Below are 20757 nucleotides of genomic sequence, written 5' to 3' on the forward strand. Positions count from 1 at the left end.
TGGCCTCTGTCTCAATGTTTTAAAATCAATGGCAACGGTAAAGCAAGGCGCACTCACAATGTGTTCATCTGGGTAATAGCGCCATCTTCTGGTGGTTTTCTAAACAACAACGAAGTCATCGATGACAGTCAATTGCTCCCCAGGGCAATATACTGTACACCACGATTGCTTCACATGGACCATTATAACTTTTTTTAGTCAGCACAATTCAAATTAATTCTGTAAGTTAGTGTGTTTTCCATGCTGAAATTTAACATATCATTTGATGCGTCCATCCATGCATTACTTACGCCGTGCAGCTTTGCTTGGATTATTTTGCAACCCATCAGAATTTAAATTAATTTGTACGACAAGAGGCATCAGTAAAAAACAGAAGGTTATACAAAGCTGCTTATTCAGCATGTATTCTTCTGCCACGCAGCAGATGTATGGTTCTGACTGAAGAGACAGGAAATTAGCTTTATTGGTGGGGGGGGGGGAAGAAAAATCCTTTGCCCAAAAGCTTGTGTGCAGCTGAAAATGGAAACTACAATGGCTATTAATTAATCTAAAATATTCATTCAAATTTGAAGTTATAGAATGGATTTAATCTTTTTGTCATCTGTAAAGCATTTTGTGCAATTTCTTCTCAGTTATCTGCAAATGTAACACCAAAAAATGAAAAGCAATGTGTCAGGTTCATTTGGATGTCCATAACTTTATTACAGATGGTGCACTGGTTGGTTTGCTAAATGAGTAAGAGTGACTCTTGCAAGCCACATATGCCATATTACCAGACCAAATGAAGCATGCAACCTGGGGTTCCTCTATAATCCCATCTTTTTTTGGTGTTTAGGAGGGGTAAGATATTAGAGATTGTGAGTTGGCGGAGGCAGGGAAATTAATATGCTTTAGTCTGCCCTTGAATTATAGATTTAACATGATAAAGAACAACATCCAAAGCGCACTAGCGTTGCACTCGGAGTTTCCCCCGCCTCACACCCTTAAGTCAGCTGGGATAGATTCCAGCTCCCTGCGACCCACTACAGCAGATGAAGCGATAAGATGAATAAATAAACGAAAAAAGAAAAACATTCTTATCATGATCACAACAGAAGATGCTCGAGTAGCGTGCATACCAGGCCACTTTGCAGAGTGTAAACTGTAGCCAATCTCATTTTTTAACAGTGAGTAAATATTTGTGATTCATCACAAACCTATTATGTAATGGGACATTTCAGATTCAAAACAGACTATTTTAAAAAAGGGTGTTTTCATGAAAAATGCATTTCATTATATATCCTACTACCCAATAAAAGCAATGGAAAGGCATTCTGATCATTTATTAAAGTATGCTTAATGCTCTCGACATACTTTCCATCTGACGTTGCTGGTGTAGCAGATAATGCACATAATATATTGGTCAATACTTACCAGGAAAGAATCGCATGAGACATTAATGTATTTTCTCTTAAATGGTAATTCCTAAGATATCAAAAAGTAGATCACAGGATAATGAATGGTAGAATAAAGAAAGTGGTTAGTTGATTCACCCATTCTTGTACACATAAGGCCAGCGGACATAGAGGCCAGGTACTAAGTTTATATAATATTTTTAATTTAAATAGAAATACTACAAGTAAAAGTAAAAGCAACACAAAGTTTGACACAAAGCTTCACATGAGCAAACTCATCTGTCATTAAGACACATTGTTGTTTCACCTCCTACATTTCTTCGGGTCTGTCAGACACACCATTATCCTGTGATTTTAATGTTAATCTCACAGTAACGTTCAGAGTCCAGTAAGCAATGCAAAGGCACTTGTTGTTATAGAGTAAAGAGGTTCTAGTGGGTTGACTGAGTTCATGTTAAGAACTAATGTAGGTCTCTACATCTTGGGGTCCTCACACAGGATACATCCAGGCTTCAGGTTTGCCTGTTTCTCCATTTGAATCGTAACTGAGTGGAAGTTGGCGGCGAAACAAACTTGTGTTATTTCTCTGAGGACAGACTGATCATCAGCTGACTCATCTAAGGAGGAGGGAAGAAAGCAAAAAAACAGAAATAAACATTAGTCACTTTGTGTATTTATGTTGAATATTGATGTGGTTGACTTGGTTTGTCTTCACAGTCAAATGCCTACATGACCGCCCAAAAAAAAAAAAAAAAACCTCAAGTGGCATTACTTTCAAAATGAAATAGATTATTACAGATTATTTTTTGAGGATATGTTCTTGGATGACATAGTCTACTAACCTATGGCTACATGTGCAGACAGTACAGCCTGGTTCATGGTGAGGGCCCAGATGTAAAGGTTGTGGACCGCTGTCACCCCCTTTACTGCTAACAGACGGTCCCGCATGTCAGTGTATGTCAGCCCCACCGGAATACCTGAATGGGAAAAGAACATGAGGATACAAGAGTTTGTAAGGACTAAGAAGAACAGAGAGAAAGAAAACCAACCTGGGAGGGGGTTCCTTACCTTCCATCAGGACTATAACGATATCCTTCAGGATGGTGAACGTGGTGCACAAGACAAACACAGAGAACAGGAAGGTGCAGATGGGATCGGCCATTTTGTATTCTGGCTGAAATAACCATATAAAAACAGAAAATGATCTCAGTGTGATTAAATAAAATGAACCAGTCATGAACAGTTCAGTTGTCTTTGATATATAGTAAGTTCAGACAGAGGAGAAACACACCAAACACCACAGCGCACTAGAATTTTTTTTTTTTTAAATAGTTTTTCCTCCATCTATCTAAGCCCTCCATCTGCTTTGTTTCTCAATACTTTTTCCAAAAATTCTGTCAAAATTTTTCATCAACATCAGCTGTGGTGTAAAGACCCTGGAAATGTCTGTTTTCTTATATTATGCGAGTGATGATTCCCATGCATCTTCTGTGGACCCTGTGGAATATTGTGCTGCCACAACACTTGGTTCTGCTCAAACTAATTTGCCCTGGGTTCCTTTGCGCTACTGGGGCAACAAGGAGGTCAACATCAAGTGTATTCAATGTGACAATGTGACAACTTTTCTATACCACTTCCTGTGTTTTGTGAGTCACACTTTTGGGTGTTATTTTAATTAAACACAAATTGCCACTAAATGTATCCAGCTTTGAATGAGTACAGTATAACCACAGTGAAATATCAAACAACTTTGTCAACAAAAAGAGTCAACCGCAAAACGATTCCCTTTTTCTAAATGGGTAGAAATATTTGTGAAGGTAATTAGATTTTTGAAAGCAGGGGGAAATTACAGCCACCAGTATTTGTCCCAGTCATTACAGCGCCAGCATAATACTATATTATTATTATCCTGTGGATCATGTAATCCTGTAGATTCTACAGGAAAGCAAAAGTGATGCTGAATAGGACATTTGTAGACTGTATGCCAAGATTGAATAAGACATCACTTTCATTTTACAGCATGCTACAGTCTGACAGGGGATTTAAAAAATACATATTTAAAATTATGCTTTGCTCAAACAACAAATTTATCCCTGTCTGAATATTTGCTGACATCATAATTTTTCTATGGAAACAAAATATGATTTGTTGAAAAAATATAATATTAAAAAAGCCCAACTACATATGGAATTTAGTAAAGCATTAATGTATCATTTGTGAAATATGTCCCAGAAAAAGAAAAAAAAAACTCCCTTCAGATTCACCGAAACAACCTTTTGCCCTGGGAACTAAGACAGCTATTAACATTGCTAGTATTCACAACCGCTTTATGCTCCTCGCCTAACCTTAAAGTTCAGGATGAAAGACTTTTCACACATTGTGCAAAGAAGACACTAACCTTGAAGAAGATAATGATGGCGCTGATAAATACACTGATGCTCTGGAGAAGATCTCCCAGTACGTGGATAAAGGCAGCTCTCAAACTGGCATTGGCCTTCTTGGGTATCTGACCTGCAAGAGAGCCATTCATTAAGAATAATTGCCTAAATATATAAAGTACTTCCTTGAATTGTAATATATTGCATGTTTGATTATAATATTATGGATTATATTGCCCCCTCAAAAGTCCACACAGTAATACTACAGTTAAGTATGCATTGCCGTGGATTAGACAGTTAACATTAAAAGTTTCAACAATCAACAAACACTCACCATCTGCATGTTGCTCCAAGTCCACATGGCCGTTAGCCACATTTATATTGTTTAATTTATCGGTGCTTCTTTGTGGATTCTTTGGACTGTGGCTATGTCCGTGTGAGCTGAGCCCCCCGTGGCTGTGGCCGTGGCCGTGGCTGGACTGGTGAAGGGTGAAGGCCATGCTGTGGGAGTAGGAACACATTATTTACAGGTGAGGAAATGAATCAGCTCCAAAGATAAAAAGTGTTCTAATAATATACAGCACAAGCTTCAAGACCTCATGAAACTGCATTATCAGTCTTTAATGAAACCATAAATATTAAAAGGCACACAATGAACTGATGGAAGAGTGTGTATTTCACTCACATAATATTAGCCAGCACAGCACAACCAGAAGTAATGAGCATGATAGTGCCCTTGATGGTGTAGTTATTGCTGATGAGGCGCTCCACAGCAAGATAAACCAAGATTCCTGTTACCAACCAGATGCTGACAATTGATAACAAAGCACCCAGGATTTCTGCATAGGTGAAGAGATGAGGAGACAGAGGAGGAACATAAATCAGAAGCAACGCCACAAGAGCTGAGGTCAAGTACTGACCACCATGTGATGGAGCAAACACAGCACATGACCGTCAGCGGTGGTATTATTTGTCCCAAATGAAAATTTGGTGAATGGTGTCACAGTCTCAGCCAATCAGCCTTTCTATTCTACTACATTTCAAATAGCTGAGACATTTTGTTAAATGTATAATAATAAGAAGGAGAAAAAGAAACCCAGAATGATTTATGAATCCTGTTTAAAATAGTAAGCGTTCAGGCTCGTGTAGATCCTCCCTCATCCGGTAACACTAACCCTCAAAGTTGGAAGGAGAAGCAAGTAGACAAAGCAATGCTTAAAGATGTTTCAACTGATCCAAGAGGCTTCTTCCATTCTAATTTACTGCTCTGGATTTTTAAATATTTAAACTCCTGAGGTCATTAAGTCACATGTGACAGTTGACCCTCCAGCATTATCAGTCATTAAGGTCGCTGAGGTCACCACAGAGTATTTTTGCTTGCTGGAGGAAAGATCAATTCCAAAAATTTGCCCCTTTATGGCAAAACTGCCACTCTGTTATACTTTGTTTGGAAAAGCTTCATTAAATCGAGGCACAGGTTTTTAACATTGCAGTGTGTTTGTTTGGCTAACATACTTTGCATCAAACAGTTACCTGAAATTGGTCTTTATGGTCTTTATGGTGCATTCACAAACTTTAAGGGGACGAAAAAATGAAAAAAATAATTTAATAATATTACTTCAGCATGAAATCACCTCTGCTAACATTATAAAACTCAACAAATGAAAAGTGTATCAATCAAAGACGTCTGTGGAGATTCTCAGTCACCCTGGTCACACTGGATTTGTGTTGAATAACACAACTCGAAACTTAGAAAAGGCTAACAATCAGTGCTGATGAACTGAAGAAGCCTCTTGGATGAGCGACAAAACGTCGCCAAGCTTTTCCTACAAGTGTTGGTCGACTGTGGTTGTGGTAAAGTGCTTAACAAATAAACTTTATTTGGCACCGAGATCGACCAAAGAATTGCTGCATATGTCAGAGCCACTATTTAGTCAGAAAGTTACAAAGAATAAAGCTGAAAATATTGCGAGTATATACAGTACGTTTATTAATAAACCACCCAGACAATTATTGATACAAAAAAGGCTATGCCATACCTGCTCGATGCCAGCCAAAATTTAACCTATGTGTGGCTGGTCGGGAGGAGATCCAGAGGGCAAACAGGCTGATGAGGAAGCTGAAAAGATCCACCAGCAGGTGGGCAGCATCCGTCATCACCGCTAGGCTGCCTGCAAAATAGCCACCTGCAGAAAGAATAAATTCTGTAACTGTTATATTGTACTGTTGACACACATTTATAACCATGTGTGAAGTAATGAAAAAAAGGACCAAAAAAAATAAACTAAAAATGATAGGAGAAAAGTCTGATGAGTGAACAAGGAGTCAGATAGTTAATGATGACAGAGGAGAGCAAGGGAACGAAGACGAGACTAATGAGTTCCATTGTTGTGACATAAATACAGTACTTACATCAATCAGCTACAACATGAATAACATGGATTGAGTCTATCATGGCAGCTATTAATGGGATATATCAGGCAGCAAGTAAATATCTTGTTCTCAATGAGTTACAAGCTGAAAAATGGGCATAAGGATTTGAGTGAATTTTGTCAAATGTTAAATTGGGATGACTACACTGTTGGGTCAGAGTATCTGCAGCTCCTGTGGGCTGTTCCCAGTCTACAATGGGCAGTATTCAAATGGTCCAGGGAAGAAAAAGCAATCAGCTTCCCATAGGGTCATGGGTGACTGGGGCTGATGCACATGGGGAGTGAAGGCTGGTAGAGTTAAAATGGTGGTTTGGTCAATGTTCTGCCAGGAAAGCTTGGGCCCTGTCATCCATATGGAGCTACTTTGACACACGTACCACCTACCCAGACATTGTTTAAGACCCTTCCATGGTAATGGTATTCCCAGATTGCAGTGTTCTCTTCGTCAGAATAATGTCACAAGCAAAAATGGTTCCAAAGTGGTTTGACGAACACAATAATGAGTTTGAGGTGTTGACTTGGCCTCCAAATTCCCAGGTCTTGATCAAATCAGCATCTGTAGGATGTCCAGGTCCAAACTATGGAGGCATCCCCTCGTAACTTACAGAACCTAAAGCATTCTGTTGCTTATGTCTTATGCCAGATACCGCAGCACACCTTTAGAGGGACAGCAGAGTCCTTGCCTTGACAGGTCAGGGTTTTTTAGGAGCAAAAGGTAGACATAAATGATTGTATATTTACAAGACTGTGCAGTCTTGATCACAGCTCTGTAAAGCTGGAACTCGGCAAACCTGACTTTGAGCTAAAGCTGTTGAGAAGACGGTGAGGATGGCTGCTGTGCCTTGAACCTCAACGATTTTCTCTTGCACTTTACTATCCATAGTTTTGTTTTCAAAATGTGCACACTTCCTCCTGGGAAGCCTATCATACCAGAGATCACCGGGGGAAGTCAGCTTTTCTTTGGGGTTTTTTTGGGGCGGTGTTCTACTCTGGCCTAGGGTGAACCTTGGCATAACATGTATATGCTTCACAGTCTTACCACCCCAAAGAAAACACCTGCAGCAACCAGTACAAGTTTAACAATAATAATATTTATTTGGACTTCAGGGTAAGAAAAGAAGCCAAAAAAAATGGAATATAAATAAACCTTAATTACCCTAAAAGTAAGTAAATAAGCAGGAGAAAAGTTGGATAAACAAAAATGGCAACTCCCTACTGGATCGCATGTTCTAGAACAAAGCTCCATTCTCTATTTCCTGGTGGAGAGAAAAAGACACCCCCCACCCCAAGGAGAGGAAACACGACTAACAATATACCAACAACACGCAAATCAAGACCCACGTAGACCAGAAAGTTTGGAGTGTGAAGGGAGGGGGGTGTCAGTTCACCTCCTGAGAACTGCCAAGGTCGAGACTTCCTTGAAGTGTTTTATTCTTCTCCTCAAGGATTAAATTATACAAAGCAAATATTTACCGCAAAATTAATGTGGATTCAAAGTACCGTATTGGCCCGAATATAAGACGGTGTTTTTTGCATTGGAAAAAGATTGAAAAAGTGGGGGTCGTCTTATATTCGGGGTCTAGACATTATACCCATTCACAACGCTAGATGGCACCAGATATCGTTGAAGCAAATGCTGAACTAACTCCCCCAGGCCAAAGCAAACCCCTGTCACAAAAAATAAAAATAAAAATGGCGGTAGCACGAAGAAGAAAAATATAAAATAGCGGTAAAAAATTTTTTTTTAAAAAAGAGAAATGATAACAGAAAATGGAGAAACGTAGCGACCATCTGGAGAAAAGTGGGTCGAAGATCGGCCAGGTTAAGCGGCAGCTGAGGAGAAGTTACGATGCAAAAAAATGTTGCATATCAAATGCTTTGGACGGCAGTGAGGATGATGTGGTATGAGCGGAGCCAGAGAATGGGAGTGAGGACAGTGACACTGAGCACAGCGAGGCAGAGGATGTTTGCGAGGAGTAATGTTCTGACATGACAGATCTCGGCTACTCTCAAGTTTAAACCAGTTTGCATTATTTTAATGCACTACAGTTTTTCTCTCGAATATATTGTTATTATCATTTGTTTCAGATGCACTGCAATTATTTTCTCTATAAAAATTATATTTGGTGTTCAAAAAGTCTTTTTTCATACTTGAGCCTTGAAAAAGAGGGGGTCGTCTTATAATCGGGATCGTCTTATATTCGGGCCAAGACGGTAATTGCTTAAATTATGACTGATGCGTAACAGTAGGTATTGGAGCTATACGTAGGTATTTTAATGGGTATTTTAAGAAGGCATTTTTCCCTTATTTTTTCATACATTAACATGTGCTTTATTGTATCATAAAATATGTGTTTTTAATGGCTTTCTAGTGATTTTAAGAGTCCAATATTTGTGGTGGAAAAACGTTGAGTTAAATGACTTAAACCTGATTGTTTCTCCATGTGTTTTTTTTAAACAGATGTATAACTGGGAATGACTTAACTGGAAACAAAATTTACCAGTATTTGATTTTTTTTATGTTTACCTGTTTACCTGAGGCACAGCCTCACCTGCAATCATGAAATAAAAAAATGGAAAATGGAATATATAAATTAGCTAATATTTTTCCGGCGATGTGCATTATAAACTTATTTTCCATTTAACGTCACCAATTATAGGTTATTTTTCTCAAAATCTCTGAATTTTTACATTTACCGCTGAAATACGGAGCAGAGACCTGCGGGGAGGCACAAGCCAGCCGTGCCTCACCATGGATTGTGTAATTTAGCCCAGATAGCTGTGCTGGTATGCTATACAGTGAGACCGTAATGCCACAAGTTATTGACGCGTTTGTTCAGAGGGAGCGGAGCATGGACTTCATTTACAAGTAAACCTGACATATTAACAGTTAGGTAACAACATTATGTTTTTTTAATCAAATATGCTTATTTGTGTGTTACAGTGTGTATGTGTAAATAATTCTGTAATGAGACTTTAACATAACCCACTCACTGTTGCTAATTAAATGGTGAATAAGCTACACTGTAGGTTCACATTTTTGTAAATCTGATCACGTGATCATGATGACATCGGTGCCTCGCCAGCCATGAACCTCACCGCACGTCACTGCTTCAAATGTATTGCAAACATTGCAAGCGGTCAGTGTATTGTTCTTGTGACATCAGCAAAATGTTCATTTCAGAAGACATCAATTCTGTTCATCCTCCAGGTTTGGTTTTTTGTAATTTAGCTGCTGATTGTTGTGTCCGAGTGGGGAACACATATACATACAAGGACGTGGAAAGTGATGTGCTGAACATTAAAACTGCATTTATTTTTATTTACCGCATCCGGTACACCAGATTGGCAATCTGCATCTCTATCATTACCTGAAGAGCGCGGAATAGCGGAGCGCTAACATTATTCAGCCCCCACCTAAACACAAGGCATTATGGGAAGGGTAGTTTTTAATATCTATACATAACACTGATTAATTAAAACATTTTGACTTTGTAGTTCCAAGAAAGTACACATTAATTTTTACATATGAGGGAAGTGACATATCAAGCAGTTCAAAAGCATGTACAGATGCATTGCATCACCAGGAGTGTACCAATATTCTTAGATCCACCCCTTGTGACCAGATCACAAGCAAGACAGAGAGACAGGTGTGAGCAAAAAAGCCCAAAATGAAATGGAGAGGAAAACAGAATTACTCACCGAGGACTTCCCCAATCATGAAGATCAGGCAGATGGCACAGGCCATGTACAAACGCCTCTTGGCAGTCGCCCGTTCTTTAATGCGATCCTCATGGGCAAGGTTGTTGTCATGGCAATGGTTGATGCCATCAATGCCAATCATCTGTGGTACTTCCTGGTTGGCCACACTGGATGGACATCAGTACCAAAACAGGTGATGTACAGATAAAGTGGCAGCAAATAAATGAATCCATTAATAAATTACACTTAACTACTTTCTGAAGTAGTCAAAAAACAAGAGCAGTGTTTGGTCAAAAACGTGATGATGGCCAAGCGAGAAATCCAACACCTATTAGTTTAAAAAGGTGCAGTGTGGAAGCATTCTGGCTTTAATGAAGTTGAAGGTAAACAGATTCAGACTTGATGCTAACTAAACAACCTTTAAGGCACAAACTTAGTCCAAAGCGGTAACTCATAGGGCAAATCAAGAATGTACGTGCCAGTACTGTGTACTGAAGGCGGTTTCCTCTGTGGAGCTCCCAGATCAGATCCATCCTGAGTCTGTTTGCAGTCTGAACCCTGACTAATTCTGTCAAAAACAAGTGAATCACCGCAGGTTTGGATGAATGTGACCGGAAGTGAATGGAGGCCATACTGAAATTAAGAATATTCTTGGTACATCAATTCTAAAAAGAAAATTCACATGAAGGTTTTTTTTATTGTGGTGTTGAATGGCCGTCTGTTTTTGACAGAATAACTTTTGTTTTTGAAAATATGACACAATGGAGCCTATTTTTTATGAACGACACAAACACAACAAAAGCTTCTGTTAAATATGAATATTAAATTGTTTGGAATTTGGGCTCATGAGGCTTGCCATTAACCTAACGCAATTAGTCCTGTTGATTTCTCATTTTTTTCATGATTAAAAAAAACTTGTTCTTTAAAAATCACACCCTGGATATCACACGCATATGCATGTCTATGTGTTTTATTCTTTACCTTTCAGCTTTTCCCTTCAGGCATCACCACAGCGAATCAATTGCCTCCATCTAACCCTGTCTTCTGCATCTTCTTTTGTTTTATTACTGTATGTTTAAATTGAACTTGGTTTACTTTGTTTGGATAGTTCTCAACCCATTCTTTTCCTGCTATAATACAAGATCACAGAGTCAGCAAGAAAAAAACAACACAAAATTCAAAATGTCAAAAATGTGTTTAAAGATAACTACAACTTCTTGGAAAGGGTCTTATCTTCAGACAGCCATCAAAAAAAATTCTGAACCATTTATATTTCTTCAGGTCTAATTATTTTTGCTGCAAATGTTTCATCCTTATAATCAATCTGCATCAGAAGGAACGGATGCAGATTTGCATTAAAGAGTAGAGAGAGTATAGTTCTTTATTGATCCCTTATGGAGGTTCCATCAGGGAAATTAATTTCTCCGTCACACTACACACAGCACACTGAGTACACAAAAACACAAAAAAAAGCACACAGAAAACACCAGCACATAGAAAGTAGTACCAACACCAAATAGAAAGAGTAAAAAATAACTCATCAAGAATATACAAATAGAAAGGCATAAATAGAAAAGACAAATTGAATTAAAGACAATTGTTGTTTGAAAAGATGATCTCAGAGTACGGTACATGCATAAAATTATTTTAAGTGGTTTCTTTAGGCTGGAAGTAAGTAGTCTATTCTCTCTGCATCCTGCAAACAAAAACGGCTCATCTGAACACAACTGGAGAAACTTTTTAAAGTCAAAAAATTGGTGTCACTGACATGAATTGTCTCATTTGTGAACGGATTAACAGTTTTTCCCCTACCCTTTGTATGCGAGTATTGAATGGATTTACAGATCCTATCAACTCCTAATCTGGTGGTATCCAGGGGAACCCAAACCAGTCCCGTGTGGACAGATCAGTGATTCCCAGGGAATGAAACGAGAGCAAAAACCTTTCTCCCGGTACATAAGTCACAATGGGGCGAACTACATGATAACCATATGATTGGTATATCCCTGAAACACAGTGATTTCTCTTTCATTCAAAAACAAACATTTCCTCTGAAGATATGATCCATTATGTACAAATTCTCTTCTTTTTTACCTGCTTTCAGTGGTGTAAGAGTTTTTGCCTCCCACGTCCAGGGGAAGACTCTCTGGATCCTTCTTTCTGAACATGGCTGATGATCTTGGAGATGCAGAACCTCTTCAAAGTTGCTGGGTTTTTTTTTAGAATGAGCAAACGCCAACAAACATACTAAAAACGCTAAGACAGCAACTATGTCGTTCAATGGAGCATCAAGTTGTGGTTCAACACTCTTTTAAAGTCTTGTGACCGTCTGAACCGTGCGCAAATGGATCGCCGTCTGCAGCGCTCGTATATCACCAGAGGAATCCCTCTGACAACGTTCCAGGACGATGTTTTATTGCCTCGTACCGAGGATGACCAAGCATAATTGATATTTGTCACGACATTTATTCAGTCTAATAAATATGATCATTAGTGAACGCTCAACAAGCAAACTATTGTTGAGTGTACTCGATGTTTTACTGTGTTATTAATCTGCTGACAAAAGTTCATCAAAGGACACTGCATGATTATCTGTTACGGGAGGAGCTGATCAGCTCACGTCAAAGACAACAGGAACCGCTGCAGACGATTGTTGCAAATATACGTGGACACGACCGCTGATTGAGAGCGCGGTCAAACTGTCCGGACAGCGTGTGCAGTCAAAAGACCAACTTGTAAACATCTTGATGTGCAACTGTGTCAACCACGCCTTCTGATGTGTATAAAAGCTTGTATGTTTTAGTATTTCTTTGCACGCTGCTGGAAGTAATCTTCTGTTAAGACAAAGTGGCCGGAAATTTCTGTTTATTCAATAAACGTTGAAGCTTCTTGCAATTTCACTGTGGTGTTCTGTTTATTTAACTTAGTACAGAAATTGTCCACAACCAGGAAACAACGAACGCGCAGGAGGACAACGAGGGTCCCTTAAACTACGGGATTAGCTCCTCCGCTTTCTCTATACACTTTTTTTTTTTTTTACATACGGAAGCGTAATTTTGTCCCCACTGATGTGCGCGCAGACACTGACTTCATCCTCCCCAAACACGGCGCAGCGACCGGCGCCCTGTGGGTAAACGTCCGCGCAGAGAAACAAACAAAGCATTCACCAAATTAAAGTGGCTTCGTAGTGAGTAAAAAAAAAAAAAATTGGGGATAATTAACATAACGATGATGACTCAGCTGGGACAGATAATATTAACCAGTCGCTCCTCTGCCGGCGCCGGCAGACGCCGCGGCTGCTGCTGTTTTGTGTGTTGTCTTGTCCCACTTGACAAGCCTCTTCAGGCCATGTGTACACCTAGCCGGGAGGGTTTTAAGAGCTTCAAAAAAAAGTGTTCTTTTTTTTTTTTTTTTTTTTTCTTACGGTTTGACAAAAATTCGACAGGCGAGGAATGGGACACGTGGAAATTGTCACGCCCCTCCTGGAGGACGACTTTCATCCCGGAGTTTTCCCGCCAGCAGGTAGCGCACCCCGGCCTGACCCAAAACTGGCGTCGGCGAGAGCGAATGGATGGATGGATTTTATTGTCATTGTACATTAAAAAAAAAAAAAAGTCATACCGAATTGAGGACTATCACCTAATTTGTAACAAAAGAAAAAACAACAAATTTGCTCTCATAAAAATAGAGACGGGGTGATTAAGAAATATACACAATATATAAACTTTTTTACTCCAATAAAGAAAAAAATTGTTGTTACACTTCACGTCTTTCATATATCCACCGTACTGAATCAGTGGATTTGACACGTGATAGTTGGATGTTGAACCCCACTACAAACATCGAAACAGTAGAAGAAAATTTGCAGCAAGGTTTTACTTGAATCAGATGTGTGGGACAGACTTAAGGTGAAGTGAAAACAGAAGCTCCAACATCACCACAAGGTGGCGACATTGATCCGCCAGTAGCCTCAGGTACAACAGGTGATTTACCGTAGAGATGCGCTGGTGTTTCTGCTGTAACTGTGATATCAAACGTCAGGATGATGGTGATGCAAAATAATATATTCTCTTTTTTCACTCACATTTCTCTTTAAACTGTGTCAGACATCAGTTTAACCAGATCTGAACCATGACACCATGTTGAGGAGGATACTGATACTGCTACGCGACGGTACTGATTAACTGATTAACAAAAAAACTATTGGCTGGGATCCTGCTTTTCTTCCTCCATGTCACCATACAGTCATCCATGCAGCTGTAATTGTGCCTTGAATTTACCAACTACATGATGGAGAACATGTGCTGAAGGCAAACAACCCAGGAGTCGGTGAACGCAGCCTGACTTTCTCATCCCAATTCAATGCCTGCATCAAATGGTCTAACTATAACCATAAAGACACTGACTCTATCTGGTCTATCTGCCACTCTCTCTCTGTGTGTGTCTCTCTTTCTCTTATCCTGTCCTTATCTTCCTTTTATTTCTTTTCCACCCAACCAGTCAAGGCGGATGGCCGCCCAAAAGAGTCTGGGTCCTGCCTGGAGTTTCTTCCTCAACGAGGGAGTTTTTCCCCTCCACCTTCGCTTATGCTTGCTCTGGAGGGTTCTGCAGGGTTTTTCTGTTTGTTAAAGCGCTTTGAAATGTCTGTTGCCATGATTAAGCGCTATATTAATAAAACCTGATTGATTGATTGATTGATTGATTGATTGATTGATTGAGTCCCAATGCAACGGAATGATTAGATTACAATCAATTTAGAAGTGAACACATTTGTGAAAGTTGTAATGACTGGGGGTTTTTTGGGGGGGGTTTGTGTCGTTTTTTCTTTTTTTCTTTTCTATCACATGAATTATATGTATTTTTGGGGCACAACTGTGGCACAATTGGCAGCACTGTCAATAGAAGGTTCCAGGTTCAATTCCTCTCTGTGAAGAGTTGGTACATTCTTCCTGTGTCTGCATGGGTTCTCTTTGGGTTCTCCGACTTTTTCCAACCTCCAAAAATAGCAGCTCATGCGAATTGATCAGACGAAATTGTCTTAAAGTGTGAGTGTGTGACATTAGTGGTTGTACGTCTTCCACGTGGCAACACATCTGGGGTGTACCCCGTCTATAGCCTGTAGTCAGTTGGAATAGGTTTCACTAATGCCTGTGACCTGCAAGGTGGATAAACCTTCAAAGATGAGGCGATTACAGTCGGCTTGTCTTCAAGAAAACGGATGGATGGATGGAGTGAAGACAGTTAACATAACACAGAATATGGGTTATAAACTGACAAATAATCCTAACACATAACAAAATAAATATCTAAATCAACAAAGGAGGTGGATTAACTGTCAAGAAGGTAAACCACTTTATTCTTGGAGATGTCAGATGAACGGATTGAGGTTTGACATGGATTCTGCTCAACAAGACAGCCAAAGACCAAATCATTTGAAAGACTTCAAGCAGAAAAAGCCTGGTTCTGTCTAAGAGGGGAGTTTTAGACCGGTTAGTGATCGGTGGGCGGCACGGTGGTGCAGTGGGTAGCGCTGCCGCCACACAGCACGGCGCTTCCCGGTTCGCTTTCCGCTCTGTGCGGAGTTTGCATGTTCTCCCTGTGTCTGTGTGGGTTCTCTCCAGGTTCTCCAGCTTCCTCCCACCTCCAAAAACATGCTCTTAAAGTTAATTGATGATACCAAATTGCCCGTAGGTGTGACTGTGTGCGTGCGTGATTGTTTTTTTACATGTGGCTCTGCGGTGCACTGGTGTTGTGCCTGGAGTGTACCCTGCCTCACTCCCCCAGTCAGCTGGGATAGACTCCAGCACCCCATCACCCGCAACGGCAAAAGAAGCTGGTCTAGACAAGGGATGGATGGGTGGATGGATGGATAGATGGATGGATAGATGGATGGATAGATGGATGGATAGTAATCCAGCGCAGAGGGAGAGACTATTAGAAGAATTTCACAAGGGTCATAGCTGTCCAATCGGCTTTACAACAGACTGAAACATTGATGAAACTCAAACTGTGCAAAATTAGACAAAGACGTCTTTTCTAACTTTCATCTTGAATTGATTGTGAACACAATTGTACATAGTTCAAATTCATGCATTCACGAAGCAGGTGTTGACGCTGCAACTCATTGAAAATAAGACAATCGCACAGTGACACCCAAAACGGCTGAATTTTTTTGCATTCCCTTCCCCATTCATTTTTTCAAAGAGCTTTGAAACTGGAATCACTTGGACTCTAAAAATAGCTTTCAGTGTATCTGTGGCTATTTTGGTCAATGCTGTCTGTGGGCTCACAGAAAGTGGGCTTATGTTTAGTTTGCCAAAGAGTTGTGCATGAATAGAAGCTGCAGTTGGGTTGCCAGGGGCTACAGAGTGTCAGAAAATGGCACGAGAAGGGTTTGTTACACATGGCTGTTCACACTCTTCTTAAAATCCTGGCCTGCATCAGGCTCCAGATCATGAGAGCTCAACTCCCCCCATAGGGCCTTGTGCCTTGTGCGTTGTGCCTTGTGTATGTTTGTGTTTGTGCACCAATCCAAAGCCATAGTGTTTTGAAGTTACATAGTTGTTGTTCCCAAGGTAACTCTGTCTCTGTGTGTGTGTGTGTGTGCGTGTGTGTGTGTGTGTGTGTGTGTGTGTGTGTGTGTGTGTGTGTGTGTGTGTGTGTGTGTGTGTGTGTGTGTCTAATAAAAAGGCTTCAATAGAGGTAAATAACTCTAGGTCAGGCATCTGGACAATGCACTGACGTCAGTCGTGTTCCATCACATTCATCGTCCAGTGATGCCCGTTCACCAACCAGCCAGGGTGAAATGTCTGAGAGACAGATGGCATGAAAAGAAAGAGAAGAGTTTTTGGGAGGGCAATAGTGTGAACAAAAGCGACAGAGAGAGAGTGAGTTCCTCATAAGCTCTGAGAACCGAAAGGATTCATCTCCTGAAAGAAGGGACAAGGCTGAATCTGCACCACAGCCGAGAACACCAGACACAGGAGAAGGTCCAGGAGGAACCCAGCTGGACGACGCAAAGCTATCACACACCGAACATGATGGAGTTGGTCCTAACCAGACTGCGGGACTTCTCCTGCAAGACATCCACCTTTGAAGACTGTAACCCAGGAGGGCAGGGCGCATGCAGGGATCTCCAGAGTAGGACTGAGTGTCTCAGTCGAGGCTGCACAGCTGGAGATGAAGGCACGAAGCTGGACATTGAGAGTGCACTGGCTTGGCTGAGAAGGGAGCTGGTAAGAAGACTGATCTGATCAAGAGTTATTCTTGAGTCTGCGTTTTAAACGAAGCTCACATAACTGAGTTATGACTTTGTGATTAAATTTGGTGACGTGTTGCATTTTTGAAGAATATTTGAGAGAAACAAATTCTACATGATATGGTTTTTAATTTTTTTTCTACATAAAAATAATGCATTATTAAACACCAGACATTCTTACAGAGCTGTTTGATAACTGACTGGAATGATCGGAAGTTATTAACATTTACATACGTTAGAATCTCCAGGTGGTCACAATGAACTGAAAGATTGTATGATCTTGCTCGTATGAGATAGTAATAACTTGTTCAAATATTTTACTGGGCACAAAAGACTGAAAAGGTAAAAGTTTTTGGAGTCATTATGAATAATGAGTACCTGTACTTTGGCTTTTGACACATTACAGTGAGATTACCTCAAAAGATGTTTTTTCCATTTACAAATTACAAGTTAAATTTATGTGGACTATTCAAAATCAGTAGACTGGAGCCCTGTTGGGTCTGGTATGACTAAGAAATTAGAGTGAGCACTTTAAGCTGATGTCAACAAACTTGTGCCACTATGTTTTAATGTTCAGTAGTAGCTCTTAGTTTTTTCTTTAAAGCAGAAATTTTATCAGATTCATTCCTGTTAACATGCTGCTATTTTTACATTCCTCTTCCCACAGCCGTCTTTTTGTGGTGAGCTGAAATGAAGGTGTTTAATTTGGTGCAGACTGACAGTGCGGTCATTTGTCAGTGTAATAAAATGACCTCTTGGGCCATTGTCAGTGTTTTGTGTGTGAAACTGAAGATATTGCCTTTTTGTTCCTAAGATGCATGTAGGTCATGTTGTTACCATGTCAGCCCCTTTGAAGCCATCGTCTCTTTGGCATTGTGTGTTTATCTGTCCGAGGGTTTGTATGTGTGTCTGTTTGCTCCTCTGTGAGTAGCTGTACAGGTCTCATTGTCACAGAATGATATATCATTCACTGTTTAAGACATTCAGCCACACTGCTTGTCATGGTAACCAGAAGAAGAGAAATCACAAGTCTGAGTGCGACAAAGCAAACAGTGAAAACACAGACCTCCTGGTTGGTTTGATAAGAATTTACTGGACAATAGAAATAAATGAAAATGAGCTTGAAGGAGGGGTAGAGCTATGAAATCCACATTTAGTAAAACAACACTTCAATTCAGCTTTAGTCTACCTTTAAAATTCAGGAAAATGTCATAGTCAATTTGTTTCTTTTGCTTTTGAATCACATGCTTCCCATCAGCAGATGCAGTCTACATGAAAGTAATTAAAGCCTAATTATAATAAAGAAGTCATAATGAGGATTTTCATCTTGTCAAGCTACCCCCGCAGTTGATACATTATTCACTGCGGAGGAGGCAGAAGGGACACAAGCACAGAGACACACACTTGCACACAGCATCCATGGTTTTTAAAAAGTTTGGCATGAGGAGTTTGCAGCCCAGCAAGCCCACATCTCAAACTCCTTCAGGGACAAAAGTTCACGTGTATTAACAAAGACAGTGTACGCAGAATCATTCAGTCAGAGCCCAGTCTCAGGCCAGCACTGTAATTATCAGAGAAAAGAAATGCAGATTGGCCGAGAGGGGTCTTTGTTGGGGACATTCCTAAACCCTCAGGACCAACTTGGACTCAAAGGTTGGTGGAATTCTGAATATCTTATTTTACAATGTGGGCAATTAGACAGCCTCTCATAAAAAAGGAAGAAAGAATGGCACAAAAATGGATTTGCATTTGAAAGAAGGCAACGCTCAAGTGCAATGTCTGTGGTTTCACACTGGACAAGAACCTGCACAGCTTGAGAAAGGTCTGGAGTTCTGTTTCAGTTTCTTTAATGATTTCTGTTCTTCATCATATAATACCTGCGTTTGCTCCTCTCTTCTCCCATTTGTTCATCAATTATGCATGAAAACAAAAGATAAACACAATGTTTTTGATGTGTGTAGATAGAGATGCGATCCCAGGACCAGGCTTTGATCCGACAGCTGATGGAGCTTCACTCCGGCATCCAGGAGCTCAAGCAGGAATTGTCTGAGGAGGAGGAAGAAGAAGATGATACCGATGAGGAGGACACTGAGGACGAGGAGGAAGAGGAAGAGGAGGGGAGAAGCACCTACTGGGACTCTGAGAGTGACCATGGTAGTGGCAGGATCTACTGGAGCTCAAGGGAGATGAGCTTCTCCATGTTGTGGCCGAAGATGCCGCCAGCACTTTATTCAGGGATTTTCTTGAAGAGTGTGTTCAGCAGGAGACGCTCCCTGCCTTAAAGATCCCACTGTATCAGAATTAGTTAATGTTTTAAAGTAGCTCCTCAACAACCAAAACGAGGTGGAGCAAAATAAATACATTTGCATTTTTCCACCATGAATTAATTTATCTGTGGGGCTTTGTCTGGACAGGCGTGACAAGCATGTGAGGTTTCCTAGGCAATAATAAAGTGACTTATGGCTTAATATTGGTGATGCAGTATTATACTCAAACATAGTTGGTTAGAGTGTTGTTGTAGATTCTCATTCATCTAAATCTTGGTCAATTTTTCGTCAGAAGGAATGATTGTAAAGCCAAGGGCCTACAATGCCCACGAGGCAAACAAAGCATTTGTGGCTTCAACGACTGTAACAAACCATGTAAGTGGGGCATATATTTATGATTTTAACCATAGACTTTTTAAACAAAACACCTGGCTTCAGTCTAAAAATTAGTAGTTATGTTTCAAATAAAATCCATGCAAATAAAAATATTTTTTGTGTGTTTAGAGAGGTCCAGCAGTTTATGTTATCTGTACACTCTTTGTATGGTTCGAACACCTCCAGAGATTGTGGGGTCACAAGTTATTACAATGCTGTAAATTACAGCTTAGTGATGCTTTATAGATAGCAAGCAACATAGGTTACCCATGAGTCTTAGAGGTGTTGGTGTGTGTATTCACTTAGGGAAATGCCAGGATGGATAGTAATGTTTTGTGCTAAACCACAAATCTTAATGCTAAACTAGCCAACAGGTGGCTGTGGTATAATCCCAATCTTAACCCTGTGCAGCTAATTCACATCAAGAAAGAGAATATGCATGTATAAAATGTACACATATTCTTTCTTACAATTAGGACACAGCGTCTGCCCTGGATGATTATATACTATGCTGACCGAGCTCACAAACCTTTTAAAGATGAACTAAACTCAGCCTGGAGATCATTTAATTATTATTGATCACATGCAGGAGTTACGTATTCATCAATATCAGTTGTATGTCAATACTTCAGTGTCAGTTAATATTGCCAACATAGGTTTAACAACATGTAAACCTATGTTTAAAGATAACTAAGAACAGTATTTGTGAAATGAATATGTTACAATTGTTTTGGAGGTGCTGTATCGGATGTGAGCACAGCTGAACTTTTCCAAATAGGTACTGTAAAATAAAAAAAAAGACATAAAAATAAAAAAGAATAAAGATAAAGACATGAAGTCACTGATGGTGTTTTATTTTTTTCCACATGAGTTTCCGTTTCATTTTTACATTCATCATGCTTTGTTTCCTGACTTAGCAGAGAAAACTACAAACATGTTTCTTTAGCACAA

The 20757-nt window shown here is 40.0% G+C and overlaps 1 protein-coding gene across 1 annotated transcript; it reads right to left on the minus strand.

Annotated features, from left to right (window-relative positions):
- Positions 1-1307: 1307 nt before the first annotated feature.
- Positions 1308-12304, minus strand: LOC137607448 (proton-coupled zinc antiporter SLC30A2-like). The gene is made up of 9 exons (XM_068333236.1): positions 12001-12304; positions 9907-10073; positions 5812-5958; positions 4458-4611; positions 4107-4273; positions 3793-3905; positions 2463-2568; positions 2237-2371; positions 1308-2011 (listed from the first exon to the last, which is right to left on the minus strand). Exons 1-9 carry the CDS (start codon positions 12072-12074, stop codon positions 1869-1871), a joined length of 1206 nt encoding a protein of 401 aa, XP_068189337.1. The 5' UTR covers positions 12075-12304; the 3' UTR covers positions 1308-1868.
- Positions 12305-20757: the final 8453 nt, after the last annotated feature.

This window comes from Antennarius striatus, chromosome 14, assembly GCF_040054535.1.
Source record: "Antennarius striatus isolate MH-2024 chromosome 14, ASM4005453v1, whole genome shotgun sequence".
Taxonomy (NCBI): domain Eukaryota; kingdom Metazoa; phylum Chordata; class Actinopteri; order Lophiiformes; family Antennariidae; genus Antennarius; species Antennarius striatus.

What these genes read in the sequence shown, in the direction of transcription:
- LOC137607448 (XM_068333236.1), bottom strand. Translation starts at nt 12,074, where the DNA reads ATGTTCAGAAAGAAGGATCCAGAGAGTCTTCCCCTGGACGTGGGAGGC. An exon ending in GCTGTGCTGGCTAATATTAT is followed by an intron (nt 4,274 to 4,457) that starts GTGAGTGAAATA and finishes CTACTCCCACAG; the next exon opens with CATGGCCTTCACCCTTCACC. An exon ending in CCATCATTATCTTCTTCAAG is followed by an intron (nt 2,569 to 3,792) that starts GTTAGTGTCTTC and finishes TGGTTATTTCAG; the next exon opens with CCAGAATACAAAATGGCCGA.